Here is a 27169-nt window from a genome sequence, read left to right on the forward strand (position 1 = left end):
AAGAAAAACAGGAGTATTATTAATAATCATTATTAATATCAAGGCTTGGACCCTTTTTTAAAATTATATGGGCACTGATTTCATTTATTTAAATTTTTTACTTAATAGGGGCATGACATTTCTATACCTATAGCTTCGCTGCCATTCGATGGTGGTGACTTCTCTGTCGGAGCTTCCACTGGATATGAAGAGCGTTTCCTGCACTTTGTATTAAATGTTGGTGTGCAACTGCTCACTTCTTCCTCATCAACTTTGCACCTGCAAGAGCATGGCCAAAAAAATAACAAAGTCAGCCTTTCAAAATGGGTGTTAACCAAAAGGATTAAAATGAGAGTCTTAAAATGATTGTCATCATGAATGGTCCTGAGAAAGCCTGAGGGGGTTAAAGGTGGAGCAAATGAATCAGTGGGAAAGGGATCCGACTCATTGGATGTGGTGATCAGAGGACATAAAGCAGGGGTTAAGGCTGAAAGGTTAAGAGAAAAGAAGGTGGGAGTGTCAGATTTGGCAGTTTTCATCGGTGTTGTGCGGCAAAAGTACAGATTTTAAGCATTGTAAAGGGGGAGAGAAACTCACCGAGCACATTTCTTGCACACTTCACATGGCTCGTCCGGCAGGCAGAAGGAACCAGGTTTGCATTCACACTTGGTGTTGTCTGTGCTGGTGCATTCTGCAACCAAGATCTGGTCTGTAAAGCAAAGAAAAGCGGAGATGTGAGGGAGTGAAGAATGAAGAGATGATAAATGGGAAGTGGGAGAAAAGTAATGTAGGGAGATTCAACCTAGAAGATCTAAAGAACAAACTGGATGATTGGATCAAAGTTTGATCAATCCAGATTCAGATGTAATCTAGACAGAAAATGATTTCATGTATAATTGTTACAATAAATATCTGCTCATCTGAAATGCATGGAAAGCTGTACCTAACATGCATCTGAAGGGTAAAATGGATGACTGGATCAATGCTTGATCAAACCAGATCCAAATTCATAATTGTTACTAAAATGTTTTGATAGCACCATAGAGCCAGTTTTAAACTTTTTAGGGGAATCATCCTATGAATGGCATCTCTGCTCATTAAACTGGGACAGAAGGTAGGTCTATTAAAAAATTAAAAATAAAATTTAACACACCTCTGTGACTCAGCAGGCGGAAAGGCCAAACCTGGGAGTGATTCATTGGGCTGCCTCTCACTCATATATAAAATAGATACAGAACAAGAAGCTACACAATATAGTCACACCCTACATCATCCTAAAACACATACATATAATCACATACAACAGACACACAACTGAAAGCACATACACAAGGATATATAGATAGATCATTCTCATTCACTGACACACAAATGGCAAGAGAAAGAACACAGGAGTGGGGCCACACCCAGATCATGTAACACTAGGAGATCAGATTCCCAGGAGTGAGGTGTCCGGCACGAGAAACATTAGACTAGACACTATTCATGGGGCCTTGCTTATGTCCCCATCCCCATGAGAATCCTATGGGAGGCTTATTGTCGAAAACAGGTGGGTGAGATTTAGTTTATACAAGTGTGTAGTGTTTACAGCAAAGTTTGGATCTGTACAAGCAGTAGGTCTTGTGGGAGAACATCTAAGTGTTTATGTAAATCAAATGGCTTAATAAACGGTGTACGGGCCTGTCCAATCAAAATAAACAGAAACAAAATGGATGGCTTTGAATTCGTAATAATCAGAGACAGACTAAATAGCTTTGCAGGGCTGTCACAATTTAGCTTTTTGTGATGGCTTCAATGTGTTTTTGTCTTTCAAAAAGGCGAGTCTGAATTTTCAAAAGCAAAATGTCCCAACGCCAACATCGTTGGTTTATATGATTTTTAAAAGTTTGTTTTGTTTTGTCTTTTCTAATTACAGAATTCCGAGGTAGCGGATTCAGTAGTGTTTGTCCAGTAGTCACCCTGACGGGCTGCATTATTGCCTTCCCTGCATCCATGTGTGTTCCATTATTCATTTGAGATGTATAAATGGTACATTCCTGAGTGCTCTGCTTCTCTGGAGAGTGAGCGCAGACTACAGATGACTGTCTACTGGAAAACTCAACAATCAATTACAAAAGCAGAAGTTTGAGATTTCTGTATCTCTAAGTGCCAGTCACAGACCAGATTCTGGTTTACACAAACACTATCTTTAAACACGACCCAAAGAGAAAGATCAGACTTGGCCTTTAACCAGCATTTGATAGAGATAGGGAATGAACACCAGGAGTAAATGGCTTGTTTGGAGAGAATGGAGGAGAACATTACCTCTGTGGCACTGGCTGCACTGTAGACACTGTTCCATGCCTGTGGGGTGCTCGGCATACGTGCCTGTTTTACATGGGGTGCATGTGCCCTTCTCCTGGTCCCTGCTACACTTCTCACTCACATAGGTGCCTGCCAACGGAGGAGAGAATGTGTTAGAAAAATCTTTAGAGACGTTTTATTACAGACTTTATCAAGGTATGCAAATTTAAGAAGATACAGAACCGTTTCTATTAAAACAAGAAATAAATAAAAAATGATTTTCAGAATTTCTCAATTATAAAGGAACTGGAATCCTTTAAAAGTAAAAAAAAAAAAAAAAAAAAAAAAAAGTAACATTTCTTATGATTCCCTCCTCTAAAGAAGAGTCTGAGACAGTATTTCATATTTAAATATATTCTATTATTATTATTATTTTATTATAGAAGATAAGTCCATCTAAGGCACATTATATCCAACCTTTGACATACGTCAATAATATAATACTGTATAAATAGAGCTGTCAAAATGAACGTGTTAACGCATGCGATTAATTAAAAAAAGTTTAACGCTTTGATTTTTCTTAATTGTGAAAAGCATTTACCATTAATACAGCATTAACCGACATAAACACTGGTTGGAAGGGCAGAACCTTTGTGATGTGTCCATTACACATCGTGCACACCGGAGTCATTACACTGACGCACACACCACAAACACACACAGCAGTGATTCAGGGTCAGTGATAAAGTGGAGCTGTTAATGCTATTTTTGTACAAAACAAGACTAGATGGAACTTGTGACAGAAATCAAGTATTTTTCAGCCTAAGGCAGGCACATTTTAATTACCACAGAAGCATAGCGAATCTTAACCATCACCAAAATGTAGAATGAGACGTTTTTGTCTGCACGCACTTTTCATGTGGAGTTTAAAGCGCCGCTTGATGCTGGTGTTGCCGCCCTGACACGAATCATGAAAGCGGCTTCACGATTGCTGTAACAAAGCAGATAGTTACAGTCTGCCAGTTGATTAATATTGTGGAGGATTAGAGTTTAAGGGATTTAATGCCCATTGCAATGAATATGCAACCTATGTGGGGACTAGTTCGTTGGGTGAACTATCCTTCAATGTGCTTAACGTATGCATACATGTAAATAAAGTCCTCGGTGACTATAATTCTCAATGCATCTGGATGTTTAAACACCAAATACAGTCCTACAACTGTCTCCCTTCAGCCTAAAAAAACCCTCACGAGACACTGCCTCTTAGGAACCAGAGTTTCACAACTGTGAACGATGACTGCTCAGCTACAGAGGTTGATGACTGCTTGGCTACAGAGGTTAGTTCTCTGAAATAACAATGTTGTTTCTGTTCAAATCTCCATCCAAGATTAATGTTCTTAATAACGTCACAGAGGGTTGTTTGTCAGCACCTCGTGGACAAAGCTTGGAAAGCCATTTTAAACATCTTGAAAAATGGCATGCTTTAATTTACTGCAAAACTTTGCTTTGAGCACGATGAGGCACATTTGCGTTTACAATACTGACCTTTACTGAGGAAGTTGTCACGGTTTGACAGGAACACATCTTTACTGCTACTTACCAGCTTCACAGTTCTTGCAGCAAAAGCTGTTGTGAGGGTACTCCTGGTTCTCTATGCAGTTTATCTGTCTGGCTGTTCGGTTCTGCAGTTCTCCTGAAATAATTTGCTCTGCAGCTCCATGATCCAGAAGATTCAAAACGAGGAATACAAGGATCTAGAAGACGTAGATTTTGTTTTTACTATAAATTCCACATGTTAAAATGCATCTATTTTGCATTCTTCTGATTAATAGAGCTTTTTCCATTGCAAATTATATCATCAACATAATGTGTGTAAAATTTAAAAAAATAAATAAATAAATAAATAATGTAAACGAATTTCATAATTTCTAACTTGGTACTGGTTATGTCCCCCTTTCGCTTTAATGACAGCATGCACTCGAGCCAGCATGATTTAGAAATGTTTCAAAGAGCATATTTTGTGCTTCAATTGAAGCAAAGATATTTTTACATTTTATACAAAAAGAAGCTAACATGGTCATTGATCAATGTCACAAATTTGCTTATTTAATTAGCGACCTACAAATAGTGCAGACTTTTACTAACTTTTCTTTGTTGTAAAAGGTTTAAAATTCCAAAAATATTTCCATGTTTAAATTCCAGATATTCAGAATGGACTACACTAGAACCACTCTAGACTAGACTCCTAAAATGTGCTTCTTTCAAACTGTTGCGCAGGAGCATGTATTATGGCATCACACCAGAGATAGGCCTAAGATGTTTCTTCAAGTGAAATACCCATTTGGTACTTTCACACGGATGCTGTGTTTCTCTCCTCACTCACTCACACACACACACACACACACACACACACAGCAACTGAGGCAAACACAGAGGCATTCCGAGTTCTCATAGCTGACCTTGTGAGAGTAATCTAGCATTTAATTCAAACCATCTGATGTGCACATCTGCAGTGCAAAGCAAATTAAAAGAGCAGGAGACAGTCTCTTATCCTGGACTAGAACAAAACAACCTATCTTCACGAAACACACAAATGTACACATTCAGTGTACTACGCAATTGTTGACGAGTTTGTACATAAAAACTTTGGGTACACAAGTTTGCAATCTTTATTTCTTCTCTGATATAAATGAGCATTTTTAAATGGCTTTTTGGATTTTAAAATTATTTCAAAATATCCTATTTCAGATATGTATAGACACCTATAAGTAAGCTATATCTAGTTTGATTCTCCCAAAAAGTGTAATTCAAAAAGAAAAATTACTGTTTGTTTGAGCATCCTGACAAAGCGACATTGGTTCAATCAATGGCATGAGTTTGGTTTAGGACTATCTGTTTGTTCAACCAATGGCAGACAGGGGGAATGTTTCACACTACGCTCTAGCTAAAGCTATGAGGTTTCAGTACAAGTCAAAGTGTTTGAGATAAAAGAGTGTGTGGATGTATCAGAGAGCACATCCACATGGTGAACAAGAGTCTAACAGAAAACATTCAAAGAAAGGGTGTGTGTGTGTGTGTGTGTGTGGGAGATAGACAGTAAAAGTAGAGACGAGTAAGTGCGACTAGCCTGTGTGTGTATTAGAAGGAAAAATTTGTGTGTTTAGATGGTTGCTTTTCATTTTGTGTGTGTGAGAAAGGAAACGATGGAGAAGGACATTGGGGGTTGTTGTGAGCAGACAGACAGGATCATACATTGTGTCTGTGTGTGAGGGAGTCAAAAGCAGCTCCCTGTATGTGATCTGCATGCGGAGCGGGGGTCTTCTACTTCAGACAAGCACTTTACTCAGTCCCTGAGGCATCCTCATCTTTCTTCTTCCTCTTTTCAGCATGTCACAATGAGAAGGCCTCATTTACCGCTAAACAACACACTTTAGAGCCACCACTTCAAATGACCCACATTCTCCCAGACACACAACACCACTGCCATACACCTCAATGGCAACTCGATACCACCGGCTTCGACCAATGGCCTCCATTTCCCATTATCCTCCAAGACAAAAAGACAGAGATACTGAATTGACAGGTCGACAACCAGCACTGGGATTGTTAACTGATAGTATATGCTCCTATTAAAGCTATCAGTCTGCGTTATTTGAACTTCTTAAAAAAAAAAAAAAAAAAAAAAGCAGCAGAATTCCTGTTGAAGAACTACAGTACCCATGGGAGTACTGTAGAGGAAAGATCCACCAATCAGAGAATCGCAGACAACAAAGCGTGCCAAACAGTTTATTTACTGTGATAACAACCTCTGTGTTTTTTTTTTTTTTTTTTTTTTAACCATAGAAGCGTAACGGTAAACTAGCATGTTACGACAGTTAGTTACCATTTGCGGATACCATACAAATAAATAGGGAGGGCCGTAAACTGACACCTAGCTGTCGCAAAATTGTCTGTCTTCTCTTATAAAACAGCAATTTTATTGTAGTAAACTCCACACATAGCTCACTCCAAAAGGATTGTTCAGTGTAAAAAATGCCGAAGATTAACGGACAGGCAGTCAATTCATTAAGAGATGAGCTGTTTTCTCACAAAAGCAGTTTATTCAACAGATTAAAGCATCTCCTCCACAGATATCTTTATTAAAAAAAAAAAAAAAAAAAAAAAAAAAAAAAACACCCATAGACTCATAGTGTGTCTATGGGACACACTATGAATGATGCAATCAAGTCAGTCTCCCTACACTCTCAAACTACTAAAATATGTTTATATCTGTATATTTTGCAATAAACTTAAAATATATTGTTTCTATACTTTAAAATCAACAACCATTAATCAATGGTTTATATATTTCCATTGTTTTCAGTTTGATTACATAATTTGTAATGCTTCATGGGATTGTAGTTCCTTCCCTTATTAAGTACGTTAAGTACATAGTCTTGTACCTTTGTCTTTTTGTCGGATTATCAAATTATTTTTTACTTTAAATCAAAGCTTGTAATATTGTGATTCACCTCGGAGCTGATTGGTTTGGTTTATGGCTTAGAACACTTTTATGAAGACTTATGACATACCAATGAAGAAAAAAAAAAAAAAAAAAAAAAAAAAAAAATGGGACACCTCAGGAACAAACGCGGCTTAAAAGATGGGCGGGCACTGTCACCAATAATAAAAAAAAAAGTCAATAAGTGTTACAAATTTTGGCTGGTATTATTCTGGATGATTCAACACAAATGAAGGTCAAGTTGAGCACACTGCATTGTACAACATGCAGTGTTCTCTGATTGTATACTACACATTTTTGCAAATGAAGATCATTCAGGTATTGAAGAATTCAGAAAAGTTGCATACTTTTCACCATATATAAGCACACAAAATATGCTCCAAAAATAGTATGGTATCATGATATTCCGAACACAGCCCTAGTAGTTTCCATGTCCCCTTAATGTTTAGTCAATAAATTAAGCTGCATGGTGGCAACAAATTGCAACAGAAAATGTTTTCATAGCTGTTATGACAGCCTAATATTATGTATCAGTCCTAGCAGAACAGCAACAGTGTTGCCAAAACAGAACAGCTATCAGAGATGGCATACCGCAGAAGTTTATGGCATACTGTGAGTGTAACAGCAGAATGTTACTTGTAAACTAATATCAAATACAGCTGAACAGCTGCATGAAGACACCGCAGAGGACTGGGTATTAGAGGACATGGTGATACATGCTACAGTATGTGACGCAACCCATAAAATTAGGGGCAAAACAACTACTGCGTTGCCAAACCTCAGATTTGAAGAAGAAATAATCTTTAATAGCGGATATAAACAAACATCATAATGCCTGCAGTAAACAAACTCAATGAAAGACTCATATTTGAGGTTTGACATACAATGTTTGGAACTAATAGAACTGTACAACTGTCTTCTTGTTGAAAGACCGATTTTGAGTCCTTCAGCCTTTAGGGGAACTGAGATGCCAGTGTCTATCGACAAGTCATTGGGTTGCCTTGAGAAAGCCATGTCTAATTAGGGTGGTTTGGGGTTTACCTGACCCTGATCGGACACATTTCTTGTCGTGTTCTTGCCTTCAAAAACATCTAGACAGAACACAACGTAATGGAAAAGAATGCAGGTTAAAACTAAGAATGCACTGATATGAAATTTGTAGGCCGAATATTTACAGTTCATTGTGGCCGATATCAATAACCGATAATTTTACTTTCTGCATTTTAACCCTTTAAAACCAGGAATACGATAACCCTTTAAATCCGATAAGATAATTCCCAGCTCAATGTGACTGCAAGCGTTAACCAAGTATTTTACTTTTTGCATTTTAACACTGGAGCTGCTAGCAACTTAATTAAAAGCTACTTAAAACTTAAAACAAAATATGGATCATTTTAAAGCTTGGAATCTATACTTCACAAAACACGTGCAAAAATTTCAACTGTATTTCCACAATCGGCACAATAATATTAAAAATATTTACATTTTCCCCAGTTATCGGATAATAATACATTGCCTTCCGCTACTTATCTTTTTAACTGGAAACGGTGTCTTAAAAATACAACGCTCATGACAGGTCATAACATTTTTTTAAAAATGCACAAGATGCAACGCAAAAAGATGTGTATTGCTGTAGCAGCAGTGATTCAAAGGAGATCATTTTAAAGACCAAATAAACCATGTAAACTGTCAAACAGCTAAACACAGTGAGCTAACTTGAGCACCGCTGTTAAAAATATTGAAACTAAAAAGAATAAAAAAAAAAAAAAATAGATAAACTAGTTGACCTCACTAATCGACTAGTTGGTTGTTTGATGAACATTTAACCATTGCAGCCCTTCCCTAGTGTTTACAAAAAGTAAAAATACTATCGAGACAATAAAACTACAAGAACATGTGCAGGAGAACTGGTGAAGCCAACCGACTGCATGTGTGAGACCAGAGTTTCTTGAAGAGTGTGTGTGTGTGTGTGTGTTGAGGGAAGTCTGAGACAAACTTTGGCTCCAGTGAAACTCTCTGGATGTCAGCCATGCCTTGTTGTTCTAAGGGAGTTTCCTGGATTGAGCAGCGCTGTCGAGCCACACTCTCCGCGCACTCAGCGTCAGACTTTCCACAGACGTTCGCGAGCACACACACACACACACACAAAATCACACCATTTAGACACAGCCGTCGGGAGGTGGGGTCAGAGAGCGACAGCTATGGAGAGCTGGAGGAATTTGAAAAGAAAGGGAAAAGGAGGAGAGATACAATAGATGGAGTGTGAGAGAGAGAAAGAGTGCAAAAAGGAGGGTAGATGCATGGGAGTTTGGGAAGAAACTTCACAGCGAAAGTAGTGGGAGAAATAAAGATCCTTCACACTGAAACTATTCAGACGTGTGGAACATTAAAAGTCACACTATTAAGCAATAGTGCAAATCAAGTCCTGCTCTCACACACTAAAATACACACAAGGCTACATCTTTCCCAGTATGGGAAAAATAGTTTGTAGTGTATGTATTAGTTGCGAGGATGTGCAAAACCAAAATTTTTCAAAAATCGTCAAGACATTATAATAATTTGGTTGGTTCAGGCATCACATGACCTCGATCAAATGGATTTCTTAGGGGGACGTTTATGTGTTTTTGGATTCAAAAACATGCAACGATACTATTTAATAAATTTAAAGGATAAATAAAATAAATAAATAAATAAATAAAAAAATCAAATAAAAAAACGAAATATCAAAACGGGGAAAAAAAAATCTTGATAAAATTGTTTACAACTTTTCTGAGAGGGATTTACCATGTAAACTGCGTAACCGCTAAAGCACAACACACTAAATAAAGCAAAAAAAAAAAATAAAAACATATACACACACATATATATATATATATATATATATATATATATATATATATATATATATATATATATATATATATATACACACACATATACACACACACACACACACACACACACACACCCAGTCAAAAGTTTTGAAACACTTACTCATTCTTTATTATATATATATCTTTTTTTTTTTCACATTTTAGAATAATAGCAAAGTCATCAAAACAATGGAATTATAGAAATGGAACTATGGCAATTATGTTGTGACTAACAAAATCCAAAATAAATCAAAACTATATTTTAGCATCTTCAAAGTAGTCACCCTTTACCTAGAATTTGCAGACATGCACTCTTGTACTCTTTACATTTTTTCAACCAACTTCTTGAGGTATCACCCTGGGATGCTTTTTAAACAGTTTTGAAGGAGTTCCCATCTATGTTGGGCACATATTGGCTGCTTTTCTTTATTATTTGGTCCAAGTCATCAATTTCAAAAACCTTTTTTTAATTAGATTTTAGTTTTGTAATGAAATAAATTAGTATGGTGGCACAATTATATTTTTGTCTACAAAACTAATTTCAAACATTTAAACATACGCCTTCAGATCAAAAGATTTTTAAGATCATGGGAAACATTTCAGTCAAGTGTTTCAAAACTTTTGACCGGTGTGTGTGTGTGTGTGTGTGTGTGTGTCACTAAATCACTAGTTGACTGTTGGGTGACTAGTTGACCATTGTGACCCAATGTATTCCCTAGAATTCTCCCAGACAGAGAAAAATAGTTTGTACTGAATGAAGTACATGTATGAGTTCAGTGTTAAAGTTTACTGCAGCCTGAATTTGTTTTAAGCGCTATTAATGCCCGACACCTGTTTTATCCCTTCCACACAGCATATGTGCAACTTCATCTGGGTTGCAAAAACCCATCTGGGTCAAAGTTCACCAATCTGATAATGACATCATCCACCAGACAAAGAATAAACCAGTGACAGTGGAGTCTATCTGCCAGACATCTATGCCAAGTGCTAGTTAAAAAGTAGCTGAAGCGACTTTTCCTGACTGCTCGTTAGACGAATGCTATGGAAACTCCATGCTCCCAGTCGCTATGGCGACACGCCTGATCCCAGGACAGGTGGTATCTTTTCTTTAGAGAGACACGGATAGGGAGACTGATGGAGGAGGAGGGGAAAGTGACATCAATTCCTGTGTCTGCACATTCCAGACCTTGTGAATCACAAGATTCCAAAGTGGCAGTTTTCACTAGAACTAAATTATCAGCGTTCTGCTGACAGCTCATAGCTAAACTATGAACAAACAAGGCACATCAGATATTAGACATAATAACCGGCCATTTACTGAAGGAAAGTTCTGTTGCATTTATGATTGCAGTCACTCCTTTTGTAGCTTGCACAAAGGGCCAGTGTGAGAGAGAGTTTCGGGCCAGTTGATGGAACTTTCACTCAGTGCCGAATTGTGACTTAATCTTACATTTGTTGATCTTGTACATGTGGTTTTATGCCTGGTTTTCTGTGATGTACCGAACATGTCAGCGCAAGTAGAAATGGGAACTGCGGGGCTCAATTGGTCCAACAGAAAATATCCATACTGAGCCCTGCCTCAAGGGTCACTCTGGAGTAGAAAAGGCAGACTAGACTGGCTTTTATTAGGTAGAACTGAAATAAAGTGAACTATTGTCTTCATTATCAGTGCTTCAAGACTATCCTGAAATACTGCTGGTGAACCACAACAAAAGAGTCTCAGCAGCATAGGGACACAGGTCAGCCAATAGGCATGACCGGTTAGAACTATGATAAGACAAGAAGTAGACACAAACCAGCTTCCTGCTTTCCCAGGCAATCCATTTATACAAGAGAAAACAGCAGGGAGATCAAGGTTTCTCTGTAAAAATCAGCGGCTTGAGCATTACGGTTATCTCACAGAACATTCTTCAAGGCAGTGCACAGAATGACACGCAGTCAAAACGGATAAGAGAGGAAACACTCACAAACTCACACATACAGTGCATTCAGAAATTATTCAGACCCCTTAATTTTTTTCACATATTGTTATGTTGCAGCCATATGCTAAAATGCTCCAAATTATTATTATTATTATTTTTTCACATCAATCTACACACCACACCCCATAATGACAAAGCAAAATACAGATTTTTGATAACTTCACAAATTTATTACTAATAAAAAAAACTGAAATATCACATTGACATAAGTATTCATACCCTTAACTCAGCACTTATTTGAAGCACTTTTGGCAGCGATTACAGCCTCAAGTCTTTTTGGGAATGATGCGACAAGCTTTGCACACCTGGATTTGGGGGTTTTCTGCCATTCTTCTCTGCAGATCCTCTCAAGCTCTGTCAGGTTGGTTAGAGAACGTCGGTGGACAGACATTTTCAGGTCTCTACAGAGATGTTCGATTGGGTTCAAGTCCGGGCTCTGGCTGTGCCACTCAAGGACATTCACAAAGCTGTCCCTATGCCACTTCTGTGTTGTCTTGGCTGTGTGTTTAGGGTAATTGTCCTGTTGGAAGGTGAACCTTCGGCCCAGTCTGAGGTCCTGAGTGCTCTGGACCAGGTTTTCTTTAAGGATATCTCTGTATTTCGCTGCGTTCAGCTTTCCTTCAACCCTAACCAGTTCCCCAGTACCTGCCGCTGAAAAACACCCCCACAACATGATGCTACCACCACCATGCTTCACCGTTGGGATGGTATTGTGCAGGTGATGAGCGGTGCCTGTTTTCCTCCAGACATGACGCTTGGAACTGATGCCAAACAGTTCAATCTTCATTTCATCAGACCAAAGAATCTTGTTTCTCACAGTCTGAGAGTCCTTTAGGTGCTTCATGTGTCTTGCACTGAGGAGAGGCTTCCATCTGGCTCTGCCATAAAGCCCAGATCGGTGGAGTGTTGCAGTGATGGTTGTACTTCTGCAGGTTTCTCCTATCTCCACACATGATCTATGGAGCACAACCAGAGTGACCATTGGGTTCTTGGTCCCCTCTCTTACCAAGGCCCTTCTCCCCCAATTGCTCAGTTTGGCCAGGTGGCCAGCTCTAGGAAGAGTTCTGGTTGTTCCAAACTTCTTCCATTTAAGAATTATGGAGGCCACTGTGCTCTTGGGAACGTTCAATGCAGCTTAAATATATTTGTAGCCCTCCCTAGATCTGTGCCTCGACACAATCCTGTCTCTGAGCTCTGCAGGCAGTTCCTTTGACCTCATGGCTTGATTTTTGCTCTGATATCCATTTTCAGCTGTGAGACCTAATGTAGACAGGCGTGTGCCTTTCCAAATCATGTCCAATCAATTGAATTAGCCACAGGTGGACTCCAATCAAAGTGTAGAAAAATCACAAAGACGATCCAGAAAAATGGGACGCACGTGAGCTAAATTTCAAGTGTCGTAGCAAAGGGTCTGAATACTTATGTTAATGTCATATTTCAGTTTTGTTTTCTTTTTAATACATTTGCAAAGTTATCAAAAATCTGTTTTTCTCTTTGTTATTATGGGGTATGGAGTGTAGATTGATGTGAAAAAAAAGAAAGCATTTTAGCATAAGGCTGCAACATAACAAAATGTGAATATAAGGTCTGAGTACTTTCTGAATGCACTGTACACATGTCCAGCCAGCCTGTGGTAGGGTTTGGCCTGTAATAGGTGGTCAGGATGTAAACCAGCGTGGTAACCATAACCTCCATGGTGTAAGTCCTCCAAACCCACAAACACTTAGCACTTGCAGCTCACAAGTATGGTGTGTTCGGAATGGAGGGGATGCCCTTTCCCGTTTGTCTGAGTGAGTAATTGTTGGATATGCATGGAATCGACAGGCGAACAACATGATGCGAAAAGTGTTACGAATAGTTCAAGTTCTATTTATCTCACATGCATAACGGTACTGAGAAAGTAAGTAGTTTTGGCTACCCCCACCCTTTTAATAAGACGAAAGGAGAAAATAATTAAATGTAAGATAAAATATGTAAGGGTTCCAAAACCTTTACACCAATATATGTCCAATAAATCACTTTTCCATGACTTACCCAGCCCTTCGCCATTAATTAAAAAAATAAATCATTTTCCATTCACAAAGAGCAATTTCTAGCCAATCACTATAGAAATTTTCATGAGTTTTCCAGATTTTATTGCCTATTTTTCATGACCTTTTGAAGCCTGGAAATCTAAATTTTAAAATTCCCTGATATTTCCATGACCATGGGAAACCCTGTATGTATGAAATAAATGAGAGTTAAAAGATTTAAAGAAGAATTATGCAAATGTAAAATATAAAGAACTGTATAAGAAAAAATGCCCCACTTCTAAAAACAGACCAGGCTGGATCCTCCGTATCGCACGAAAAGGAGGTTTCAAGTATGAATGAAGGATTGAAACAAAAACACGAAAAACAGAAGTCATACCCGTAATTAAAACAGAAAGTGGAGACCCTATAAACAGTGGTTACCAATAGCACAAATCTTTATTTTCTTATTTGCAGAAAAATGAATGGGTCAGAAAGAATGAATGAGTTTTGTTTGACTGGCTGACCACCAAAGTAAATGTAACCGCAGCGGTCACATGAATGAACTGGTTAATGCCAAATGCCAATGGCTGCATACAATAAACTACAGCACACAGCAGTTCAAAGACATTGGCCTGAATGAAAGCGCTATGTGCACTGGCTTCCTCTGTTACAGTTAAACAATTGAGGAGTTTACAGTACGAGCTGCTTGCTCTTAAACTATTAGACGAGAACATGAAATCTTCATTATTTAAAAGTGCAACTGTTCGTCTTTCTTTGTATCTCACTTATACAGGCACCCACTCTTGGCACAATCTTGCCTAGCTTAGAATGGGGTCACAGGTTTCATTGTTTGGAATTACAGTACGATAAGGCCATCAGTCATTAAGGTTTACACTGTATGTGTACGTGTTCAATTAGGACTACATCCGCACTACATGTGCAGTACAGTGCGTTTTATTATGTATGGCAATTAGAATTGGCGGACAGAGAGGATTTTCTTTTTCTTTTTTTTTTTTACGTAACAGATGATTTCTATCAGAGCTGTAAGTTAAAGGACGACACACCGTTCTTCATTATTTCCAGCAGTTGGGAACAGGAACCTTATGGAATCATGTGCATCACATTATCCATGGATCGATCTTCTATGCAATATACTGACAAGAGTCTCCTGATATGGGAATAGATGTGCATGAGAGAGAAAGAATGACAAATAGACTAAGACTGATCTAGAGTAAGACATGTATAGCCTAGGTTAGATGCACTGATATGAAAATTTTTGGCCAATACAGATACTGATATTTTGCCACTTACCTTATTTTGTCATCAGATCACTGTTTTATTTAGAAATTATGCTTTTAAACAGTTCTAACAATAAATAATTTCCAATGAACATGGATTGGATCTGTTTGGCCTTTAAAGGCCAAAACTTTAAAGAGAGACACAATGAAAGATGAATAGAAGATAAAAACAAAAAAGATACAAACAATAACTAAATATGATAACATGATGATTGATGTGAGCATTTTATTTTGTACTTCTAAAACATTTTTGTATACATGTACTGTTTATAATAGAACATTACAAATTCATACTATGTAAATGTTGGGCAATTCCAAAGAAATGTCAACCACATCATGGAAAAATAAAAAAGTTTTAACCAAAGGAACAAAATATACTGTATTATAGTAGTATAATGGATAACACCATCCAGACCGCTAGAGGGCGGCACTTGCTCACACAGCACTGACTGGATGGCTGAATGCAGGATATATTTCAAAACGCCGCCTTTTAAGGTTTAGTATTTGCGCAAGGCCATATTGCGATTTCAGTCTTAATTCAATCGTCAAAAAATAATAGGTTTCTGTTACCAATGTAGTGAATTTCTACAATGGCATTGTTAACAGCAAACTATTATTTGCATAATGCTGCATCCACACCACTAGATGTCAGCGTAAGTGCAAAACAACTTAGAACAAAAACTACTAAATGCACCTTTAAAAGTGCATCTTTAAAGGGATCGTTCACCTAAAAATTAAAATTCTGTCCTCATGTTGTTCCAAACCGCTATGCCTTTCTTTCTTTCATGGAACACTAAAGGAAATGTCGATAGCCTCAGTCACCATTCACTTTCATTGTATAAAAAAAGCAACCTTCTCCAAAATTCAAAAAAGGAACGAAAGTCATACAGGTTTGGAATGACATGAGTAAATAACCGAATATTCATGTTTTGGGTGTACTAGTATGCCTTTAAGTAAACATAATCTGATGATATAGCACAGTGAGGTTCCCTTTTATAATAGTTTTAAGGGAATCCCATGACAAACACATATCTAGGCAAAAAATCTCTGGTAAAGAGCTTTCTAAAATTACGCTTATTGTAACAAGGTCACAGCTGTCCTTTCTGATGTAGTATGTATGACACAGTCACACACATACTGAAACTTGTGAACTCTACCTAAACCCCAGATCAACTGCATGCACACTAAGAGAGAAAGACAAGCACACACATACACTAGCATCTTGGGGCTGGGCGGTATATTGACTTAAGGTATATCGATATATTTTCAAATGAGATATTGGATGAGACAATACCGTTAATATCGATATAGTCTGATGTTGCATTACATAACCCGCTTCTTCCCTAAAGCCGTGCCGCGTTTGCATCTCTCCTCTCTCACACTCTCCGCGCAACCCCGCCCCCACTCTCCCTCTGCGTAACATGGCCCCACTCGCTCACAAGTTCTCCTGCAACATGGAGGGAGACATTGCCGAAGAAGACCTGGTTAGTAAAAAGAAAAACAATGGGAGATTTTTTGGATTTAAAAGATCATATGAGCAGCAAAACAGCTGTGCGCTCATTTGACTGACAGGCGGCTTGTGTGTGTGCAGCACGTTTTACATGCGTGTGTGCTCCGAGAACGCTCGCGCCTAAACGGTCAAATACATTTCAAAATTCCGCCAAAATGCCCATCTTGGTGAGGTGCTCATGTAAAAACAGAGAGTTATGTTTACAGTGAACATAAACACTGGGGGGAAAGCTGATTTGTATCGAAATGTATGACTTGTATGTTTAAATGTAACCTAATAGACCTGCTGCTGTCTAGTGTATCCTTAATATTAATCAAACAACAATAAAAAGAAAACAATAAAACCACTCACTGCTCTTGGCTGGATAATGTTACTTATATTACTCTAGTATAAAAGTATTAAAGTATTATTCTTACAGGGATGACCAGTAATAGTCTGTCATATTAATTCAGAATTTTTAATTGAATTCTTGATACTGTAAGTGTTTTTAAAAGCTGTTAAAAAGCACTGTTTTCTTAATTTGTATTTTTATATATATATATATATATATATATATATATATATATATATATATATATATATATATATATATATATATATATATATAGGTTTTTTTCCTATTCATTGCTTTTCTTTTGTTATTTTATTACTGACTGTTTATTACTACTATTGAATAATAACTTGAGAACTTAATTTTATAATTAACAAATTAGTTAGTGTTAGGCTATTATTTGTTGTGGTGTTGAAGCTGGTGTCAAAAATCACCACATTTCACTAAAGACTACTGAAACCTCCCCTACCCAGCGCAGTTTACATTTCTGTCCCAGAGAATGTAGTTGATTGCATAGGTATAATACTATTAGGTTGGCCATGTTGTAATTTTAGAAAACATAACAGAAACTCTAACATGTTACTTGAGCATGTAACCAATACATGTCCTTTTTTACTCTGACAAGTGAATGACCAATTTACTTGTCCGAAGGACAAGCACATCACAGTGCATGTCAAGCCCTGCATGTTATCTGTAGAGAATGCCATAAACAGGCTGCATCCAAAAGTGGAAGCACTTCAAATCTCTTTCACCATTTACAACAGCATCATAAACTGCATTATGTGTCAAACTTCGTGCTGCTGCTGCAACCCCAGCCGCGAAGACTTTGCAACCTTCATTTACCATCTCACATGTGGCTTTGACTTACAACTGAACATTTAGTCCACTTCGTAGAAAATACAGAGATATATCGTGTATCGCAATTCAGCCTAAAAATACAGAGATATGATTTTTGGTCCATATCGCCCAGCCCTAGTATGAGCATGTGAAAATCTGTAAATGGCTCCTCTAGGGGAACACAGGAAACAGCCAGACAATGTGAAGGCTTCATTTGGAGTTCAGCTTCATGCTGGGCCATAAAAAAAACAAAAACACATACAAACTCACATACTGTACCACACACACAGGAGCCGAATAGCACTTTGATAAACACAATTCATTATTTACTCACACTCAAGTTGTTCCAAACCTGTTCACTTTCATTGCATCTGTTTTCCATTTAAAAGTGTATGGTGACTGAGGCTCACATTCTGCCCAACATCACCTTTTGACTTCCAAAAGAAGAAAGTCAAATGTAAATTTTTAGGTGACCTTTCCCTTTAATAATGCAATATTCTCTACTAAAATCAGTCAACATCAAGTGTCATCTTTACAATTACATCACAACCCCAAACCACAAATGCAGATTGACTGCGTTTGGACAGCAGATTTCGAAGCCTCCTAAAAGCTCCAGTCCAGGGAGTGTGATTTTTCAGCCCTATTAAGTTGAAGGGGGGGGGTGTCTCTAAGCCCTTAGCCGAGAGATCAGGCGGATGGCCTGCTGTCCTTAGTTTGCGTGGGAGGATATTAATAGCTTGAGAAAGCCACTACGGCACAAACTTCACATTTCAGACTTCCTGAAGCTTTTTTGCTTACCTAAACACAGAATACAGTGTATAACAACCAGACAGAACTGTCCCAATCTCTTTCCTTTAGAAAGGGGAAGAGCACATGAGAAAGACAAATATGATGAAAGAACAAAGAAAGAGAGATAAAAAAATATCAGTGATTTACTGTGCACTTCCTGCATAAAACCACTTTGCGGTTCTGCACAACTCGCGAGTAAAGTACAAAGTGACTGCGTTGATCAGACAATTTCACACCTTAAATAGGAGGCGGAGTTGGTTGGAAATGTTTAACAAACCATTAAAAAAAATTGCTGATACAACCCGAGTCTAGAAATATATATTTTTCATGAAGTTTAGTAAAATTAAAAGTTTTCAAATAAAAATGAATAGTGACCTTGACCTTTTCAGTCTCAGTCTAATTTCAGTCTGTTTCTCACCCAATACAGTGCATGAGTCATACTTTTATGATTCTTATTTGTCTTTTTTGTTGCTTGATAGCCCTTGGTCACCACTCACTTTCATTGTATGGAATGGAGCCCCATGCCCATTTTGTTAAATTTCTCCTTTTGTGTTCAATTGAACAAAGCAAGACATACGGGTTTCAAAACGACGAGAGTGAGTAAATAAAATAATTTATATTTTTGGGTGAACCATCCCTTTAACTAAAAAAAATGGGGCCAACCACCTTAATTTTGTATAATTTCAAAGTCTTATTTTGCTCTGAACCGTGAAGAGATAACTTTCTTTTCTCTGATAAATCTAGTTAGCATGCTTTATGTCTTCCATTACAACTGGTTTGGGCTCACAGGCAGAATATATTTAATAGAAGTATATTAAATTTACCCAAACTTTGATATGGTTTCTTTTTTGGCAAAAAGTAGAACTTAGTTAGGTGGGAAGCGATAAAATGCCACAGGACGAGTACTAAAAGTTTAATCCTGACAATAACCTAGTTTCCATCCACTTTTCGCACTCTTTTGTTATCGACAAAATGAAAAATGCAAAAAACAAATTTTTTTTTATTTTTAAATAAAAATGGTGTGCATGATGACGTCATGCTTAAAAAACATTTTGTTGTTTATTGCAAAAGAAATCTGCCCTTAAGCTGTTTCCATAGAGAAATGTGTGTATATCGCTAATTGTGTACCTTTCGCCCCCCAGGTGTCCCTAATCCCCCCCCCAAAGTCTTTGTAAAATGGGGAGAGTATTGAGACAATTCATTGAAATTAGCCAGCTTACTGTCATTTTAATTTCACAAATAAATGCAATCAGAAGAGGAACTGCAATCAAAAGGGAGCAGTTGCCCTTCTGATAGGACTATAATATTGGTCCTGATGTTGTGCACTCTACCTAAGTCCTGATCACAGGTTGCCACCGGTTCCGACCCTAAAGTGAATCGTCATGGCCCTGTTCAAGCTGGCAACCTGTACCATGTAGTGGGGGAAAACTTCTGGTCTAGTATAAGATGTATATATGCTGTGTGCACAGCTATTAAATAAAAATTGATGCGGTGTAATATCAGGGTTTACATATGATACATTCCTGATATTCAATAGGCTTTTTTGAACAATTATCTAATCTAAAGCAATGCCAACATAACTGCATTATGTCCTGCATATTTGTTTAGCAACTTTTAACGACCAACTGAATTTGATTGTCATCTCAAATTAATTTTAGCATCATAATGAAATGTACATTTTCTGAATTAGCTCAGCAAATGTGATCAGAGGTAAAGAGGGTTAGATTTAAACATTTTAAAAGTTTTAAAATGTTCAAAAGCTAGTTTTCTGAAAGTGAACTCAGCATTGGACAAAAAGTTCTGATAGTTTATAGTCTTGAAAAAAAGAGTGTAAAACATTCTGAGAATGTCATTCAGCCGACTTTTTTCTAATTTAAGTTTGTGTAAAGAAAAGGCAGGTATATAGGCCTAACAATATAATTTTTCATTTGTTAATTTATTACAGGGAATTTTGCTGGCATTTTTTTCAAAAGTAAGCTAAACAATAATTTTATAGAATTGGGCTATGTTAGTGTTCCTAAAAAGCACACTGATGCTTTTCTCCTAGTATTGTGTATTATTATAAATTTAAGACATCTTTGTGCACAGAAATATGTTTTATGTATTGTGGGCTAATTTCATGACTGTCGACTATTATTTTGAATGGTGTGCAAAAGCAACTTTAATAAACAGATGGCTACCGTGATTAAATTAATCACAAGGAGTTGCCATTCATTTGTTCTCCGTGCACTTGTCGATGACAGGTGCATGATAAAAGATAATTGTGTTGGCACTCCTGGAAGTGTCATGACGCAGATGTGTTTGCAGCATTGGATCTGTGCAGGTATGCCGTTAAGACCAATCCATAACAGTGCGAGTAATGCTTCACGTACAATTAACTGGCTTTCAAGGATGTATACCTTGTCATCATGATTAACACAGGCTAACGATTGGAGTAAATTCTGTCATGTGACACTACAAGTGTTTCCAAACCAGTTTTTCATGACATTTGAAGGATCGAAAGAGTTTATGCGCTAGAGTTAAATGGAAAAATATTATGTCGACACTTGTGAAATTTTAGCGATAATTTGCGTTTCCATCAGCTATATCGGTAAACTTTTTGATGCACTACACTTTTTGTCACAAAAAACAAACAAACACTTGGATGGAAACGTAGTTAATGGCAGCCAAAGCCAAAGTGAAATCACAACCTCAACCCCTCCTTCCCATATGTAATTACCATGAAATATTTCCATTTCTTCACAGCCCCTTCCATGGAAACTTCAAGAAGTAAATAGTCTGACTATGCGTCAGAGATCAAAGTCTCGTCCAATAAAAAGCTTTAAGTCAAGATGACTCAGAGTCTCATCTCTTTGTATGGCAGCCTAATTGATTATCAAGAACAAGTCGAACGAATTTCGTAAGATTTTATTGGAGAGCTACGATAACCTTCACTCTTCTTTTGGCTAATCTTTTAACCATTCATATCCCTAGTAAAAGAAAAGCTGCAACAATTTCCCCAGTTTGCGACAATAACAAACACACCTTGCACAAAAAAAAAACAAAAAAAACGGTTAATTGCACTCAATTGAGATACAGTACGATCAGCAGAGCCACTAATGTACAATATAAATTGTGTAATTTGGCATTTTAAGCCTGAAAAACATCTTCCCATGACATTAGGCCAACACCATGCTGAGCTGCCTCACTCATTACCTAGCCTCAGCTCAGTGAGCTCACATTAGACGGAGGCTTTATGCCGAATGCCTTTCCCATCTCTCACACGGGCAGGAGGTGCAGTACCGGCTGCTCTGTTTTTACGCTCAATGCATTCTTTGACCTATTCAAGGTGAACATTAATTCAGGCATCTGCAAATGTCAGACTCAAGTAATTCTAGAAGTGCAGTGTAAAGAGTTAAATTATACATGAATAGAATACACCATTTCGGATTTATTTTTAAGTATTTACTGTGCAAAGTTAAGCCTTTGAAGTTTGTAAGCCCTTTAAAGGGATAGTTCACCCAAAAAGAAAATTCTCTCATAATTTACTTACCCTCATGCCATCCCAAATTTGTATGACTTTCTCTCTTCTGCTGAACACAAACAAAGATTTTTAGAAGAATTTTTCAGCTCTGTAGGTCCATACAATGCAAGTGAATGGTGACCAGAACTCCAAAAGCTTCAAAAAGGAGATAAAGTCAGCATAAAAGCCATCAGACTCCAGTGGTTTAATTCATGTCTTCTGAAGTGATCCAGTTGGTTTTGGGTGAGAACTGACCAAAATATAACTCTTTTTCACCGTACTCATCACCGAATTTCTAATTAAGAGAGAAATCACATCATGCATGATCACCATCGATCATCATTTTCATAATCAATAATTGCTGCCACGTCCGAGCATATGTGTATTACGGAACGGGCCAATGGGGCCAGTGCCTATCAACTCTGAAAACAAATATTTATATACACTTGAAGATGTGGGCCCTCAGCTTATAAAAGGCCCCCTCAATAGGGCCCTGTGGGTATGAGGGTCCCTAGCCCTCTTATAGGACTTTTTCATAGGTATCATATTTGATACATGACTTTCTAAATCCTCTACATTGTCAACATCATCAAAACTTTGCTGAAAACCTGGTTGTATGCAATACACTAGATGTCTACTGCCTCCTGGTGAAAGTTTCCATGCTCTTCTTGAAGTAGAAGACCTTGTAATATAATTTCCAAAATGGCTACCTTCATATTGTGATGCACTCGTCTTTTGATGTGAAATCTTTGCTGATTTTGATCAAGTAAAATTAACAATAACGTTTACATTGGTACTGATATTTCAAAATTAGTATTCATTGAATTAAAGCAACATGTGCTTGCTTACAGTTTCATTATTTTATATAAAAACCATTTTAAATAGTTTAAAAAAAAAACAATTCTGACTATTATTTCATATGTTAGGCTTTATAGGGTTGAGCTTTATACTTTGTTTGAAAAGTGCTGTCGAACAAAAACATTTATTACAAAAAATAACTGAGCTTAGGTGGTTTGGAAAAAGTAGACATTGATGTTTTTATTTTGTGTGGTACAAAAGTCGGATTAAACTAGATGTAAAATTTGTTGATATAGACTATAATGTTGGTTTGACAAAACCTTGTCTGAAAGTTTAAAATACTTTTAAATGCTTCAAGTTAGAAATGTTTACAGGTTTTACAGTAAGAGAAAGAAAGCATCTTAAAGCAGATTAAAGGGCTTGTGTATAAGTTTTGACAGCTGAAGTTTGAAATCACGAACATTCAAAAACAGACTATTAGCTCATTTGAACATTCTGTCAATGTAATGTAGTCTAGGGGATTTTGGCTTAAATGATGCCTTCACAGGGCTTTTTTGATGGGAGAATAATAATGGTAGCCAAGCTGTAAGGTCGTTCCAAATGGAATTTACAATAAAATGAACAAATGACCCCACACCTTTCAGCCCTTCGAAGCTCAGGCTTTGAAGGAAATATTGTGTAGGGATGATCACTTCTAAATGGAAAACACCATAATTCAGATGAGTTAAAAAAAAAAGATGCCTAAACTCTTTGCCAAGTTTCACCAAACCAATGCATAGATGCTGTAGGTGCCTATTTGTTATATTCTTCAATAGTTGAAGTGTTTGATGAAGTTAAAATATTTCATAATGTATTATTGCCCCTTTAAATATATGCACATGTACACATTTAATACACATTGTCACATTCTTGTTTTTTGTATGCATAATTTGTAGTATTTACAAGTATTTACATTGAGTTTGCATTATGTATAACAAACGTTAAAATGGTACTGTCTCTTTAAGAACTGTTCAGCTAATGTTTCGGTTGAGCAGTTTCTTTACCACATCCTTGCTGTGTATTTGAATAAATCTGATTGTAAATTAAAGAACGGGTATTTAAAGGGAATTAAATCAATGAAAATTTATTTTACCCTTGATCAGCACAGAAATACTCAAACCAGCCCATCTGGCACCAACAATCATGCCACAATCCAAATCACTGAGATCACATTTTTTCCCCATTCTGATGGTTGATGTGAAAAATAGCTGAAGCTCTGGACACATATCTGCCTGATTTATGCACTGCACTGCTGCCACACGCTGATTAGATAATCACAAGGATTATTGTTGGTGCCAGACGGGCTGGTTTGAGTATTTCTGTGCTGATCAAGGGTAAAATAAATTTTCATTGATTATGTAACTGCTGATCTCCTGGGATTTTCACACACACACACACACAACAGTCTCTAGAATTTATTCAGAATGGTGCCAAAAACAAAAAACACCCAGTGAGCAGCAGTTCTGTGGATGGAAACGCCTTGATGATGAGAGAGGTCAACAGAGAATTGCCAGACTGGTTCGAACTGACAAAGTCTACGGTAACTCAAATAACTGCTCTGTACAATTGTGGTGAGAAGAATAGCATCTCAGAATGCTGCTCGGAGATGTGGGTTGGCGCTGTTTTAGCGGCACGAGGGGGACCTTCACAATATTAGGTAGGTGGTTTTAATGTTGTGGTTGATCAGTGCATGCATGCATATATATATATATATATATATATATATATATATATATATATATATATATATTGTTCACCCAAAAATAAAATTCTCTCATCATTTACACAGAGATGTACGTCTTTCTTCTGCTGAACACAAACGAAGATTTGTAGAAGAATATTTCAGCTCTGTAAGTCCATACAGTGCAACTGAATGGTGGCCAGAATGGTGACACAATAATAAGATAAGGATTTACAGGAATATTCCCACCTTCAAGGTGAATACTCATGGTATTCCAAGGTGTGACCGACACCATCCTCTTAAATGAGGCATAACACCATCATGTAATTTCCTATATTTAAGCACAAACCCTAAATCAATTCAAGCCTGTTTGCCACAGTGGCAGGTTATCCAATCTGTGATTCACTTGTAGAATCATGGGAGGAGAAAACATAAGAATGAAGGACAGAATGGGTGTTGTTTTCAATGGATCGCTAATGACTGTTAAATTTTAAAGTAAAAGCAGCAGGTAGTTATTGTTCGAAGACACTGGATAGGGGGTATGTGTGAACACACACACACAGAGGAACAAGCATACACAATAAGCACACTATCAGCGTTTTAACTGGAGTCAATGGGAACTGAATAGAAGGGTGGCTGAATAGCAGGTACATTGTAATAGCCTATATGTAACACATCTCCAGTTCAGATACTGAATCTGGGTGCAGTGACCTGTAAGGTGTGGCCACCTTAGAAATAAATTAAACACTGACAGACTCAACTCACCTCTTCTAATTAGAGCTAAATGGCAAAAGAAAGAAAAAACATTAGATAGATTCCTGGACACAAACCCACACAAAATCAAGATGCTTTCACACTGACTGTAAAAAAAATATTTTCTCTCATATTACGTCACGAGAAAGAAAAATAAATAATTTTTTCACATGTAAAAGGTATATTTTATGTAATTGAAAGCATCAACAAAACAACACACTCAAATAATACAGGGTTCTTACTAGTGATAGGCCGATATATTGGTCAATATTTTACCATTTTGCGATTATCTGCATCGGCCCATAACAGTGTTCCCTTGGCCGATTAACAAGTGTGTTCACTTTCACTTGTGTCAGTTTCAAAATCTACCAATAGCTTTCTCAATGGATAGTAAACACTTTGTTTTCAAGGCTCTTTCTTCTCAAGTTTATACAAATTTGAGGAAATATTCCATTAAAAAAAATATTTGTTTCACTTTTGAAACTTTGTGTACATCTGATTTGTTGTTGTTAAATTGTATTATGTTTATCAGCATTTATATCGCCATCCTGCTCTCTAGATATTGCATCGGTCGACCATTAGTTTCTACATTTTTTGATCAATGAAGTGCCATGATTTTTCCACAACCTTTCTAGTTATTCATAATTAGCCTACTGGATAAGGAGTTTTTTTATTTCATAGAGATTCCAAGGCAGATTTTCAATGGTATGTTAAGTCCAATATTTGTAATTAGCCTAACATATTTAAACAATTATACTTTTTAGTGTACAAATGTCTCCAATTAGGCTAGTCTTTCTACAGACAAACTGATGTTTTTATGCTAGGAGGGGGGGGGGGGGTGGGGAAGAAAAAAGCTTGAGCAAAACTAGATAAAAGTATATTCTCTACCAAAAAAATACAAATAAATTCCACAATTTTTTTTTACTATTTTACAGGCCTGAAAATCACAACTTTAAAACTCTCTGATATTTCCAGGTTTTCCATGATTGAAAACCCTCAATATAGCCCCAAAACTTTAAGATAGGACAAATGTGCTTGTCATCTCAGTATCAACTAAGTAATGGGCCTAAGTACCCAGTTTGTTTATTGTGGGTACAGAACAGACAAAGCAACATATACTGCAAAATTTCTAACACACACTCCCACACCGTTCTGATTACTCTGATAATGAGCCTTGCGTTTAATTGCATCTAGCCATCTTCTCCCTTCCTGTCTGCTCGTAAATGTGGATTCTATAAACATCTGATGGTGGAAAGAGGCTTTAAAAGGCTCATAACGAGCAGCGGGATGTGGACCCCCGCTCTGGAGTCTTTCTTGTGGATCCCAAAGTATGAAGCACATGTCCTGTTTGGATTTCAGAGCGACTTTCAGAGTGGCCTGGAGAGATATCGTTCCATGCCCACACCCAGGAGAGCACAATTTGATAATATCTAAAGAGTGTGAGTGAGCAAATAAAGTCGAGAGGGGAAAATGGAGTAAGAGAGAAAATCTGTTCTAAACTTGACATGGCAAAAAAGAGTGAGAAAATGGCAAAAACTGCAAGTAGGCACCCTTTAGCTATTCTAATTAAATGCAAAATGTTTGTGTGTGTGTGTGTGGTTGGAAAAAGTATACAAAGACCTGATTCCTGTCACTACCATCTGTGTTGATAGGAAGTTTACAGTGGGAGCCGTACGCCTCCATCCACCCCCCTCCCCATCCGCTCTCACTGGCCTAGGAATGTGTGAGCTATGCAGACTGGCAAGGATGAACTATCTCCATCCAGTAACCAACCAACCAGAGCAGATTCATAACTAAGCAAAGTTTACAGAAGGCATAAACAGTCACATTGCAAACAATCTCTGCCCTTTCATTTAAATAAACACATAAAGAATAACCACTTGGCTCCAATCTGTGGTGAGTTCACCTGAGGCTAATCGGGAAAATGGGTTGACATCAAATAGAGATTGTTACGGTAACAATAACAATTAGGTCTGGACATAAAAGGGATAGTTCACCCAA

At 37.4% G+C, this 27169-nt stretch overlaps 1 protein-coding gene across 1 annotated transcript in view; it reads right to left on the reverse strand.

Annotated features, from left to right (window-relative positions):
- Positions 1 to 27169, reverse strand: part of tnfrsfa (tumor necrosis factor receptor superfamily, member a) — a 36633-nt gene that overhangs the window by 5352 nt on the left and 4112 nt on the right. Inside the window, exons 2-5 of the mRNA XM_051677092.1 lie at positions 3863 to 4016; positions 2284 to 2412; positions 577 to 688; positions 128 to 258 (exon numbers count right to left, since the gene is read on the reverse strand). Of these exons, the coding sequence (XP_051533052.1) occupies positions 128 to 258; positions 577 to 688; positions 2284 to 2412; positions 3863 to 4016 (526 nt within the window). The remainder of the gene's footprint in view (positions 1 to 127; positions 259 to 576; positions 689 to 2283; positions 2413 to 3862; positions 4017 to 27169) is intronic.

This window comes from Myxocyprinus asiaticus, chromosome 38 (assembly GCF_019703515.2).
Source record: "Myxocyprinus asiaticus isolate MX2 ecotype Aquarium Trade chromosome 38, UBuf_Myxa_2, whole genome shotgun sequence".
NCBI classification, from domain to species: Eukaryota; Metazoa; Chordata; class Actinopteri; order Cypriniformes; family Catostomidae; genus Myxocyprinus; species Myxocyprinus asiaticus.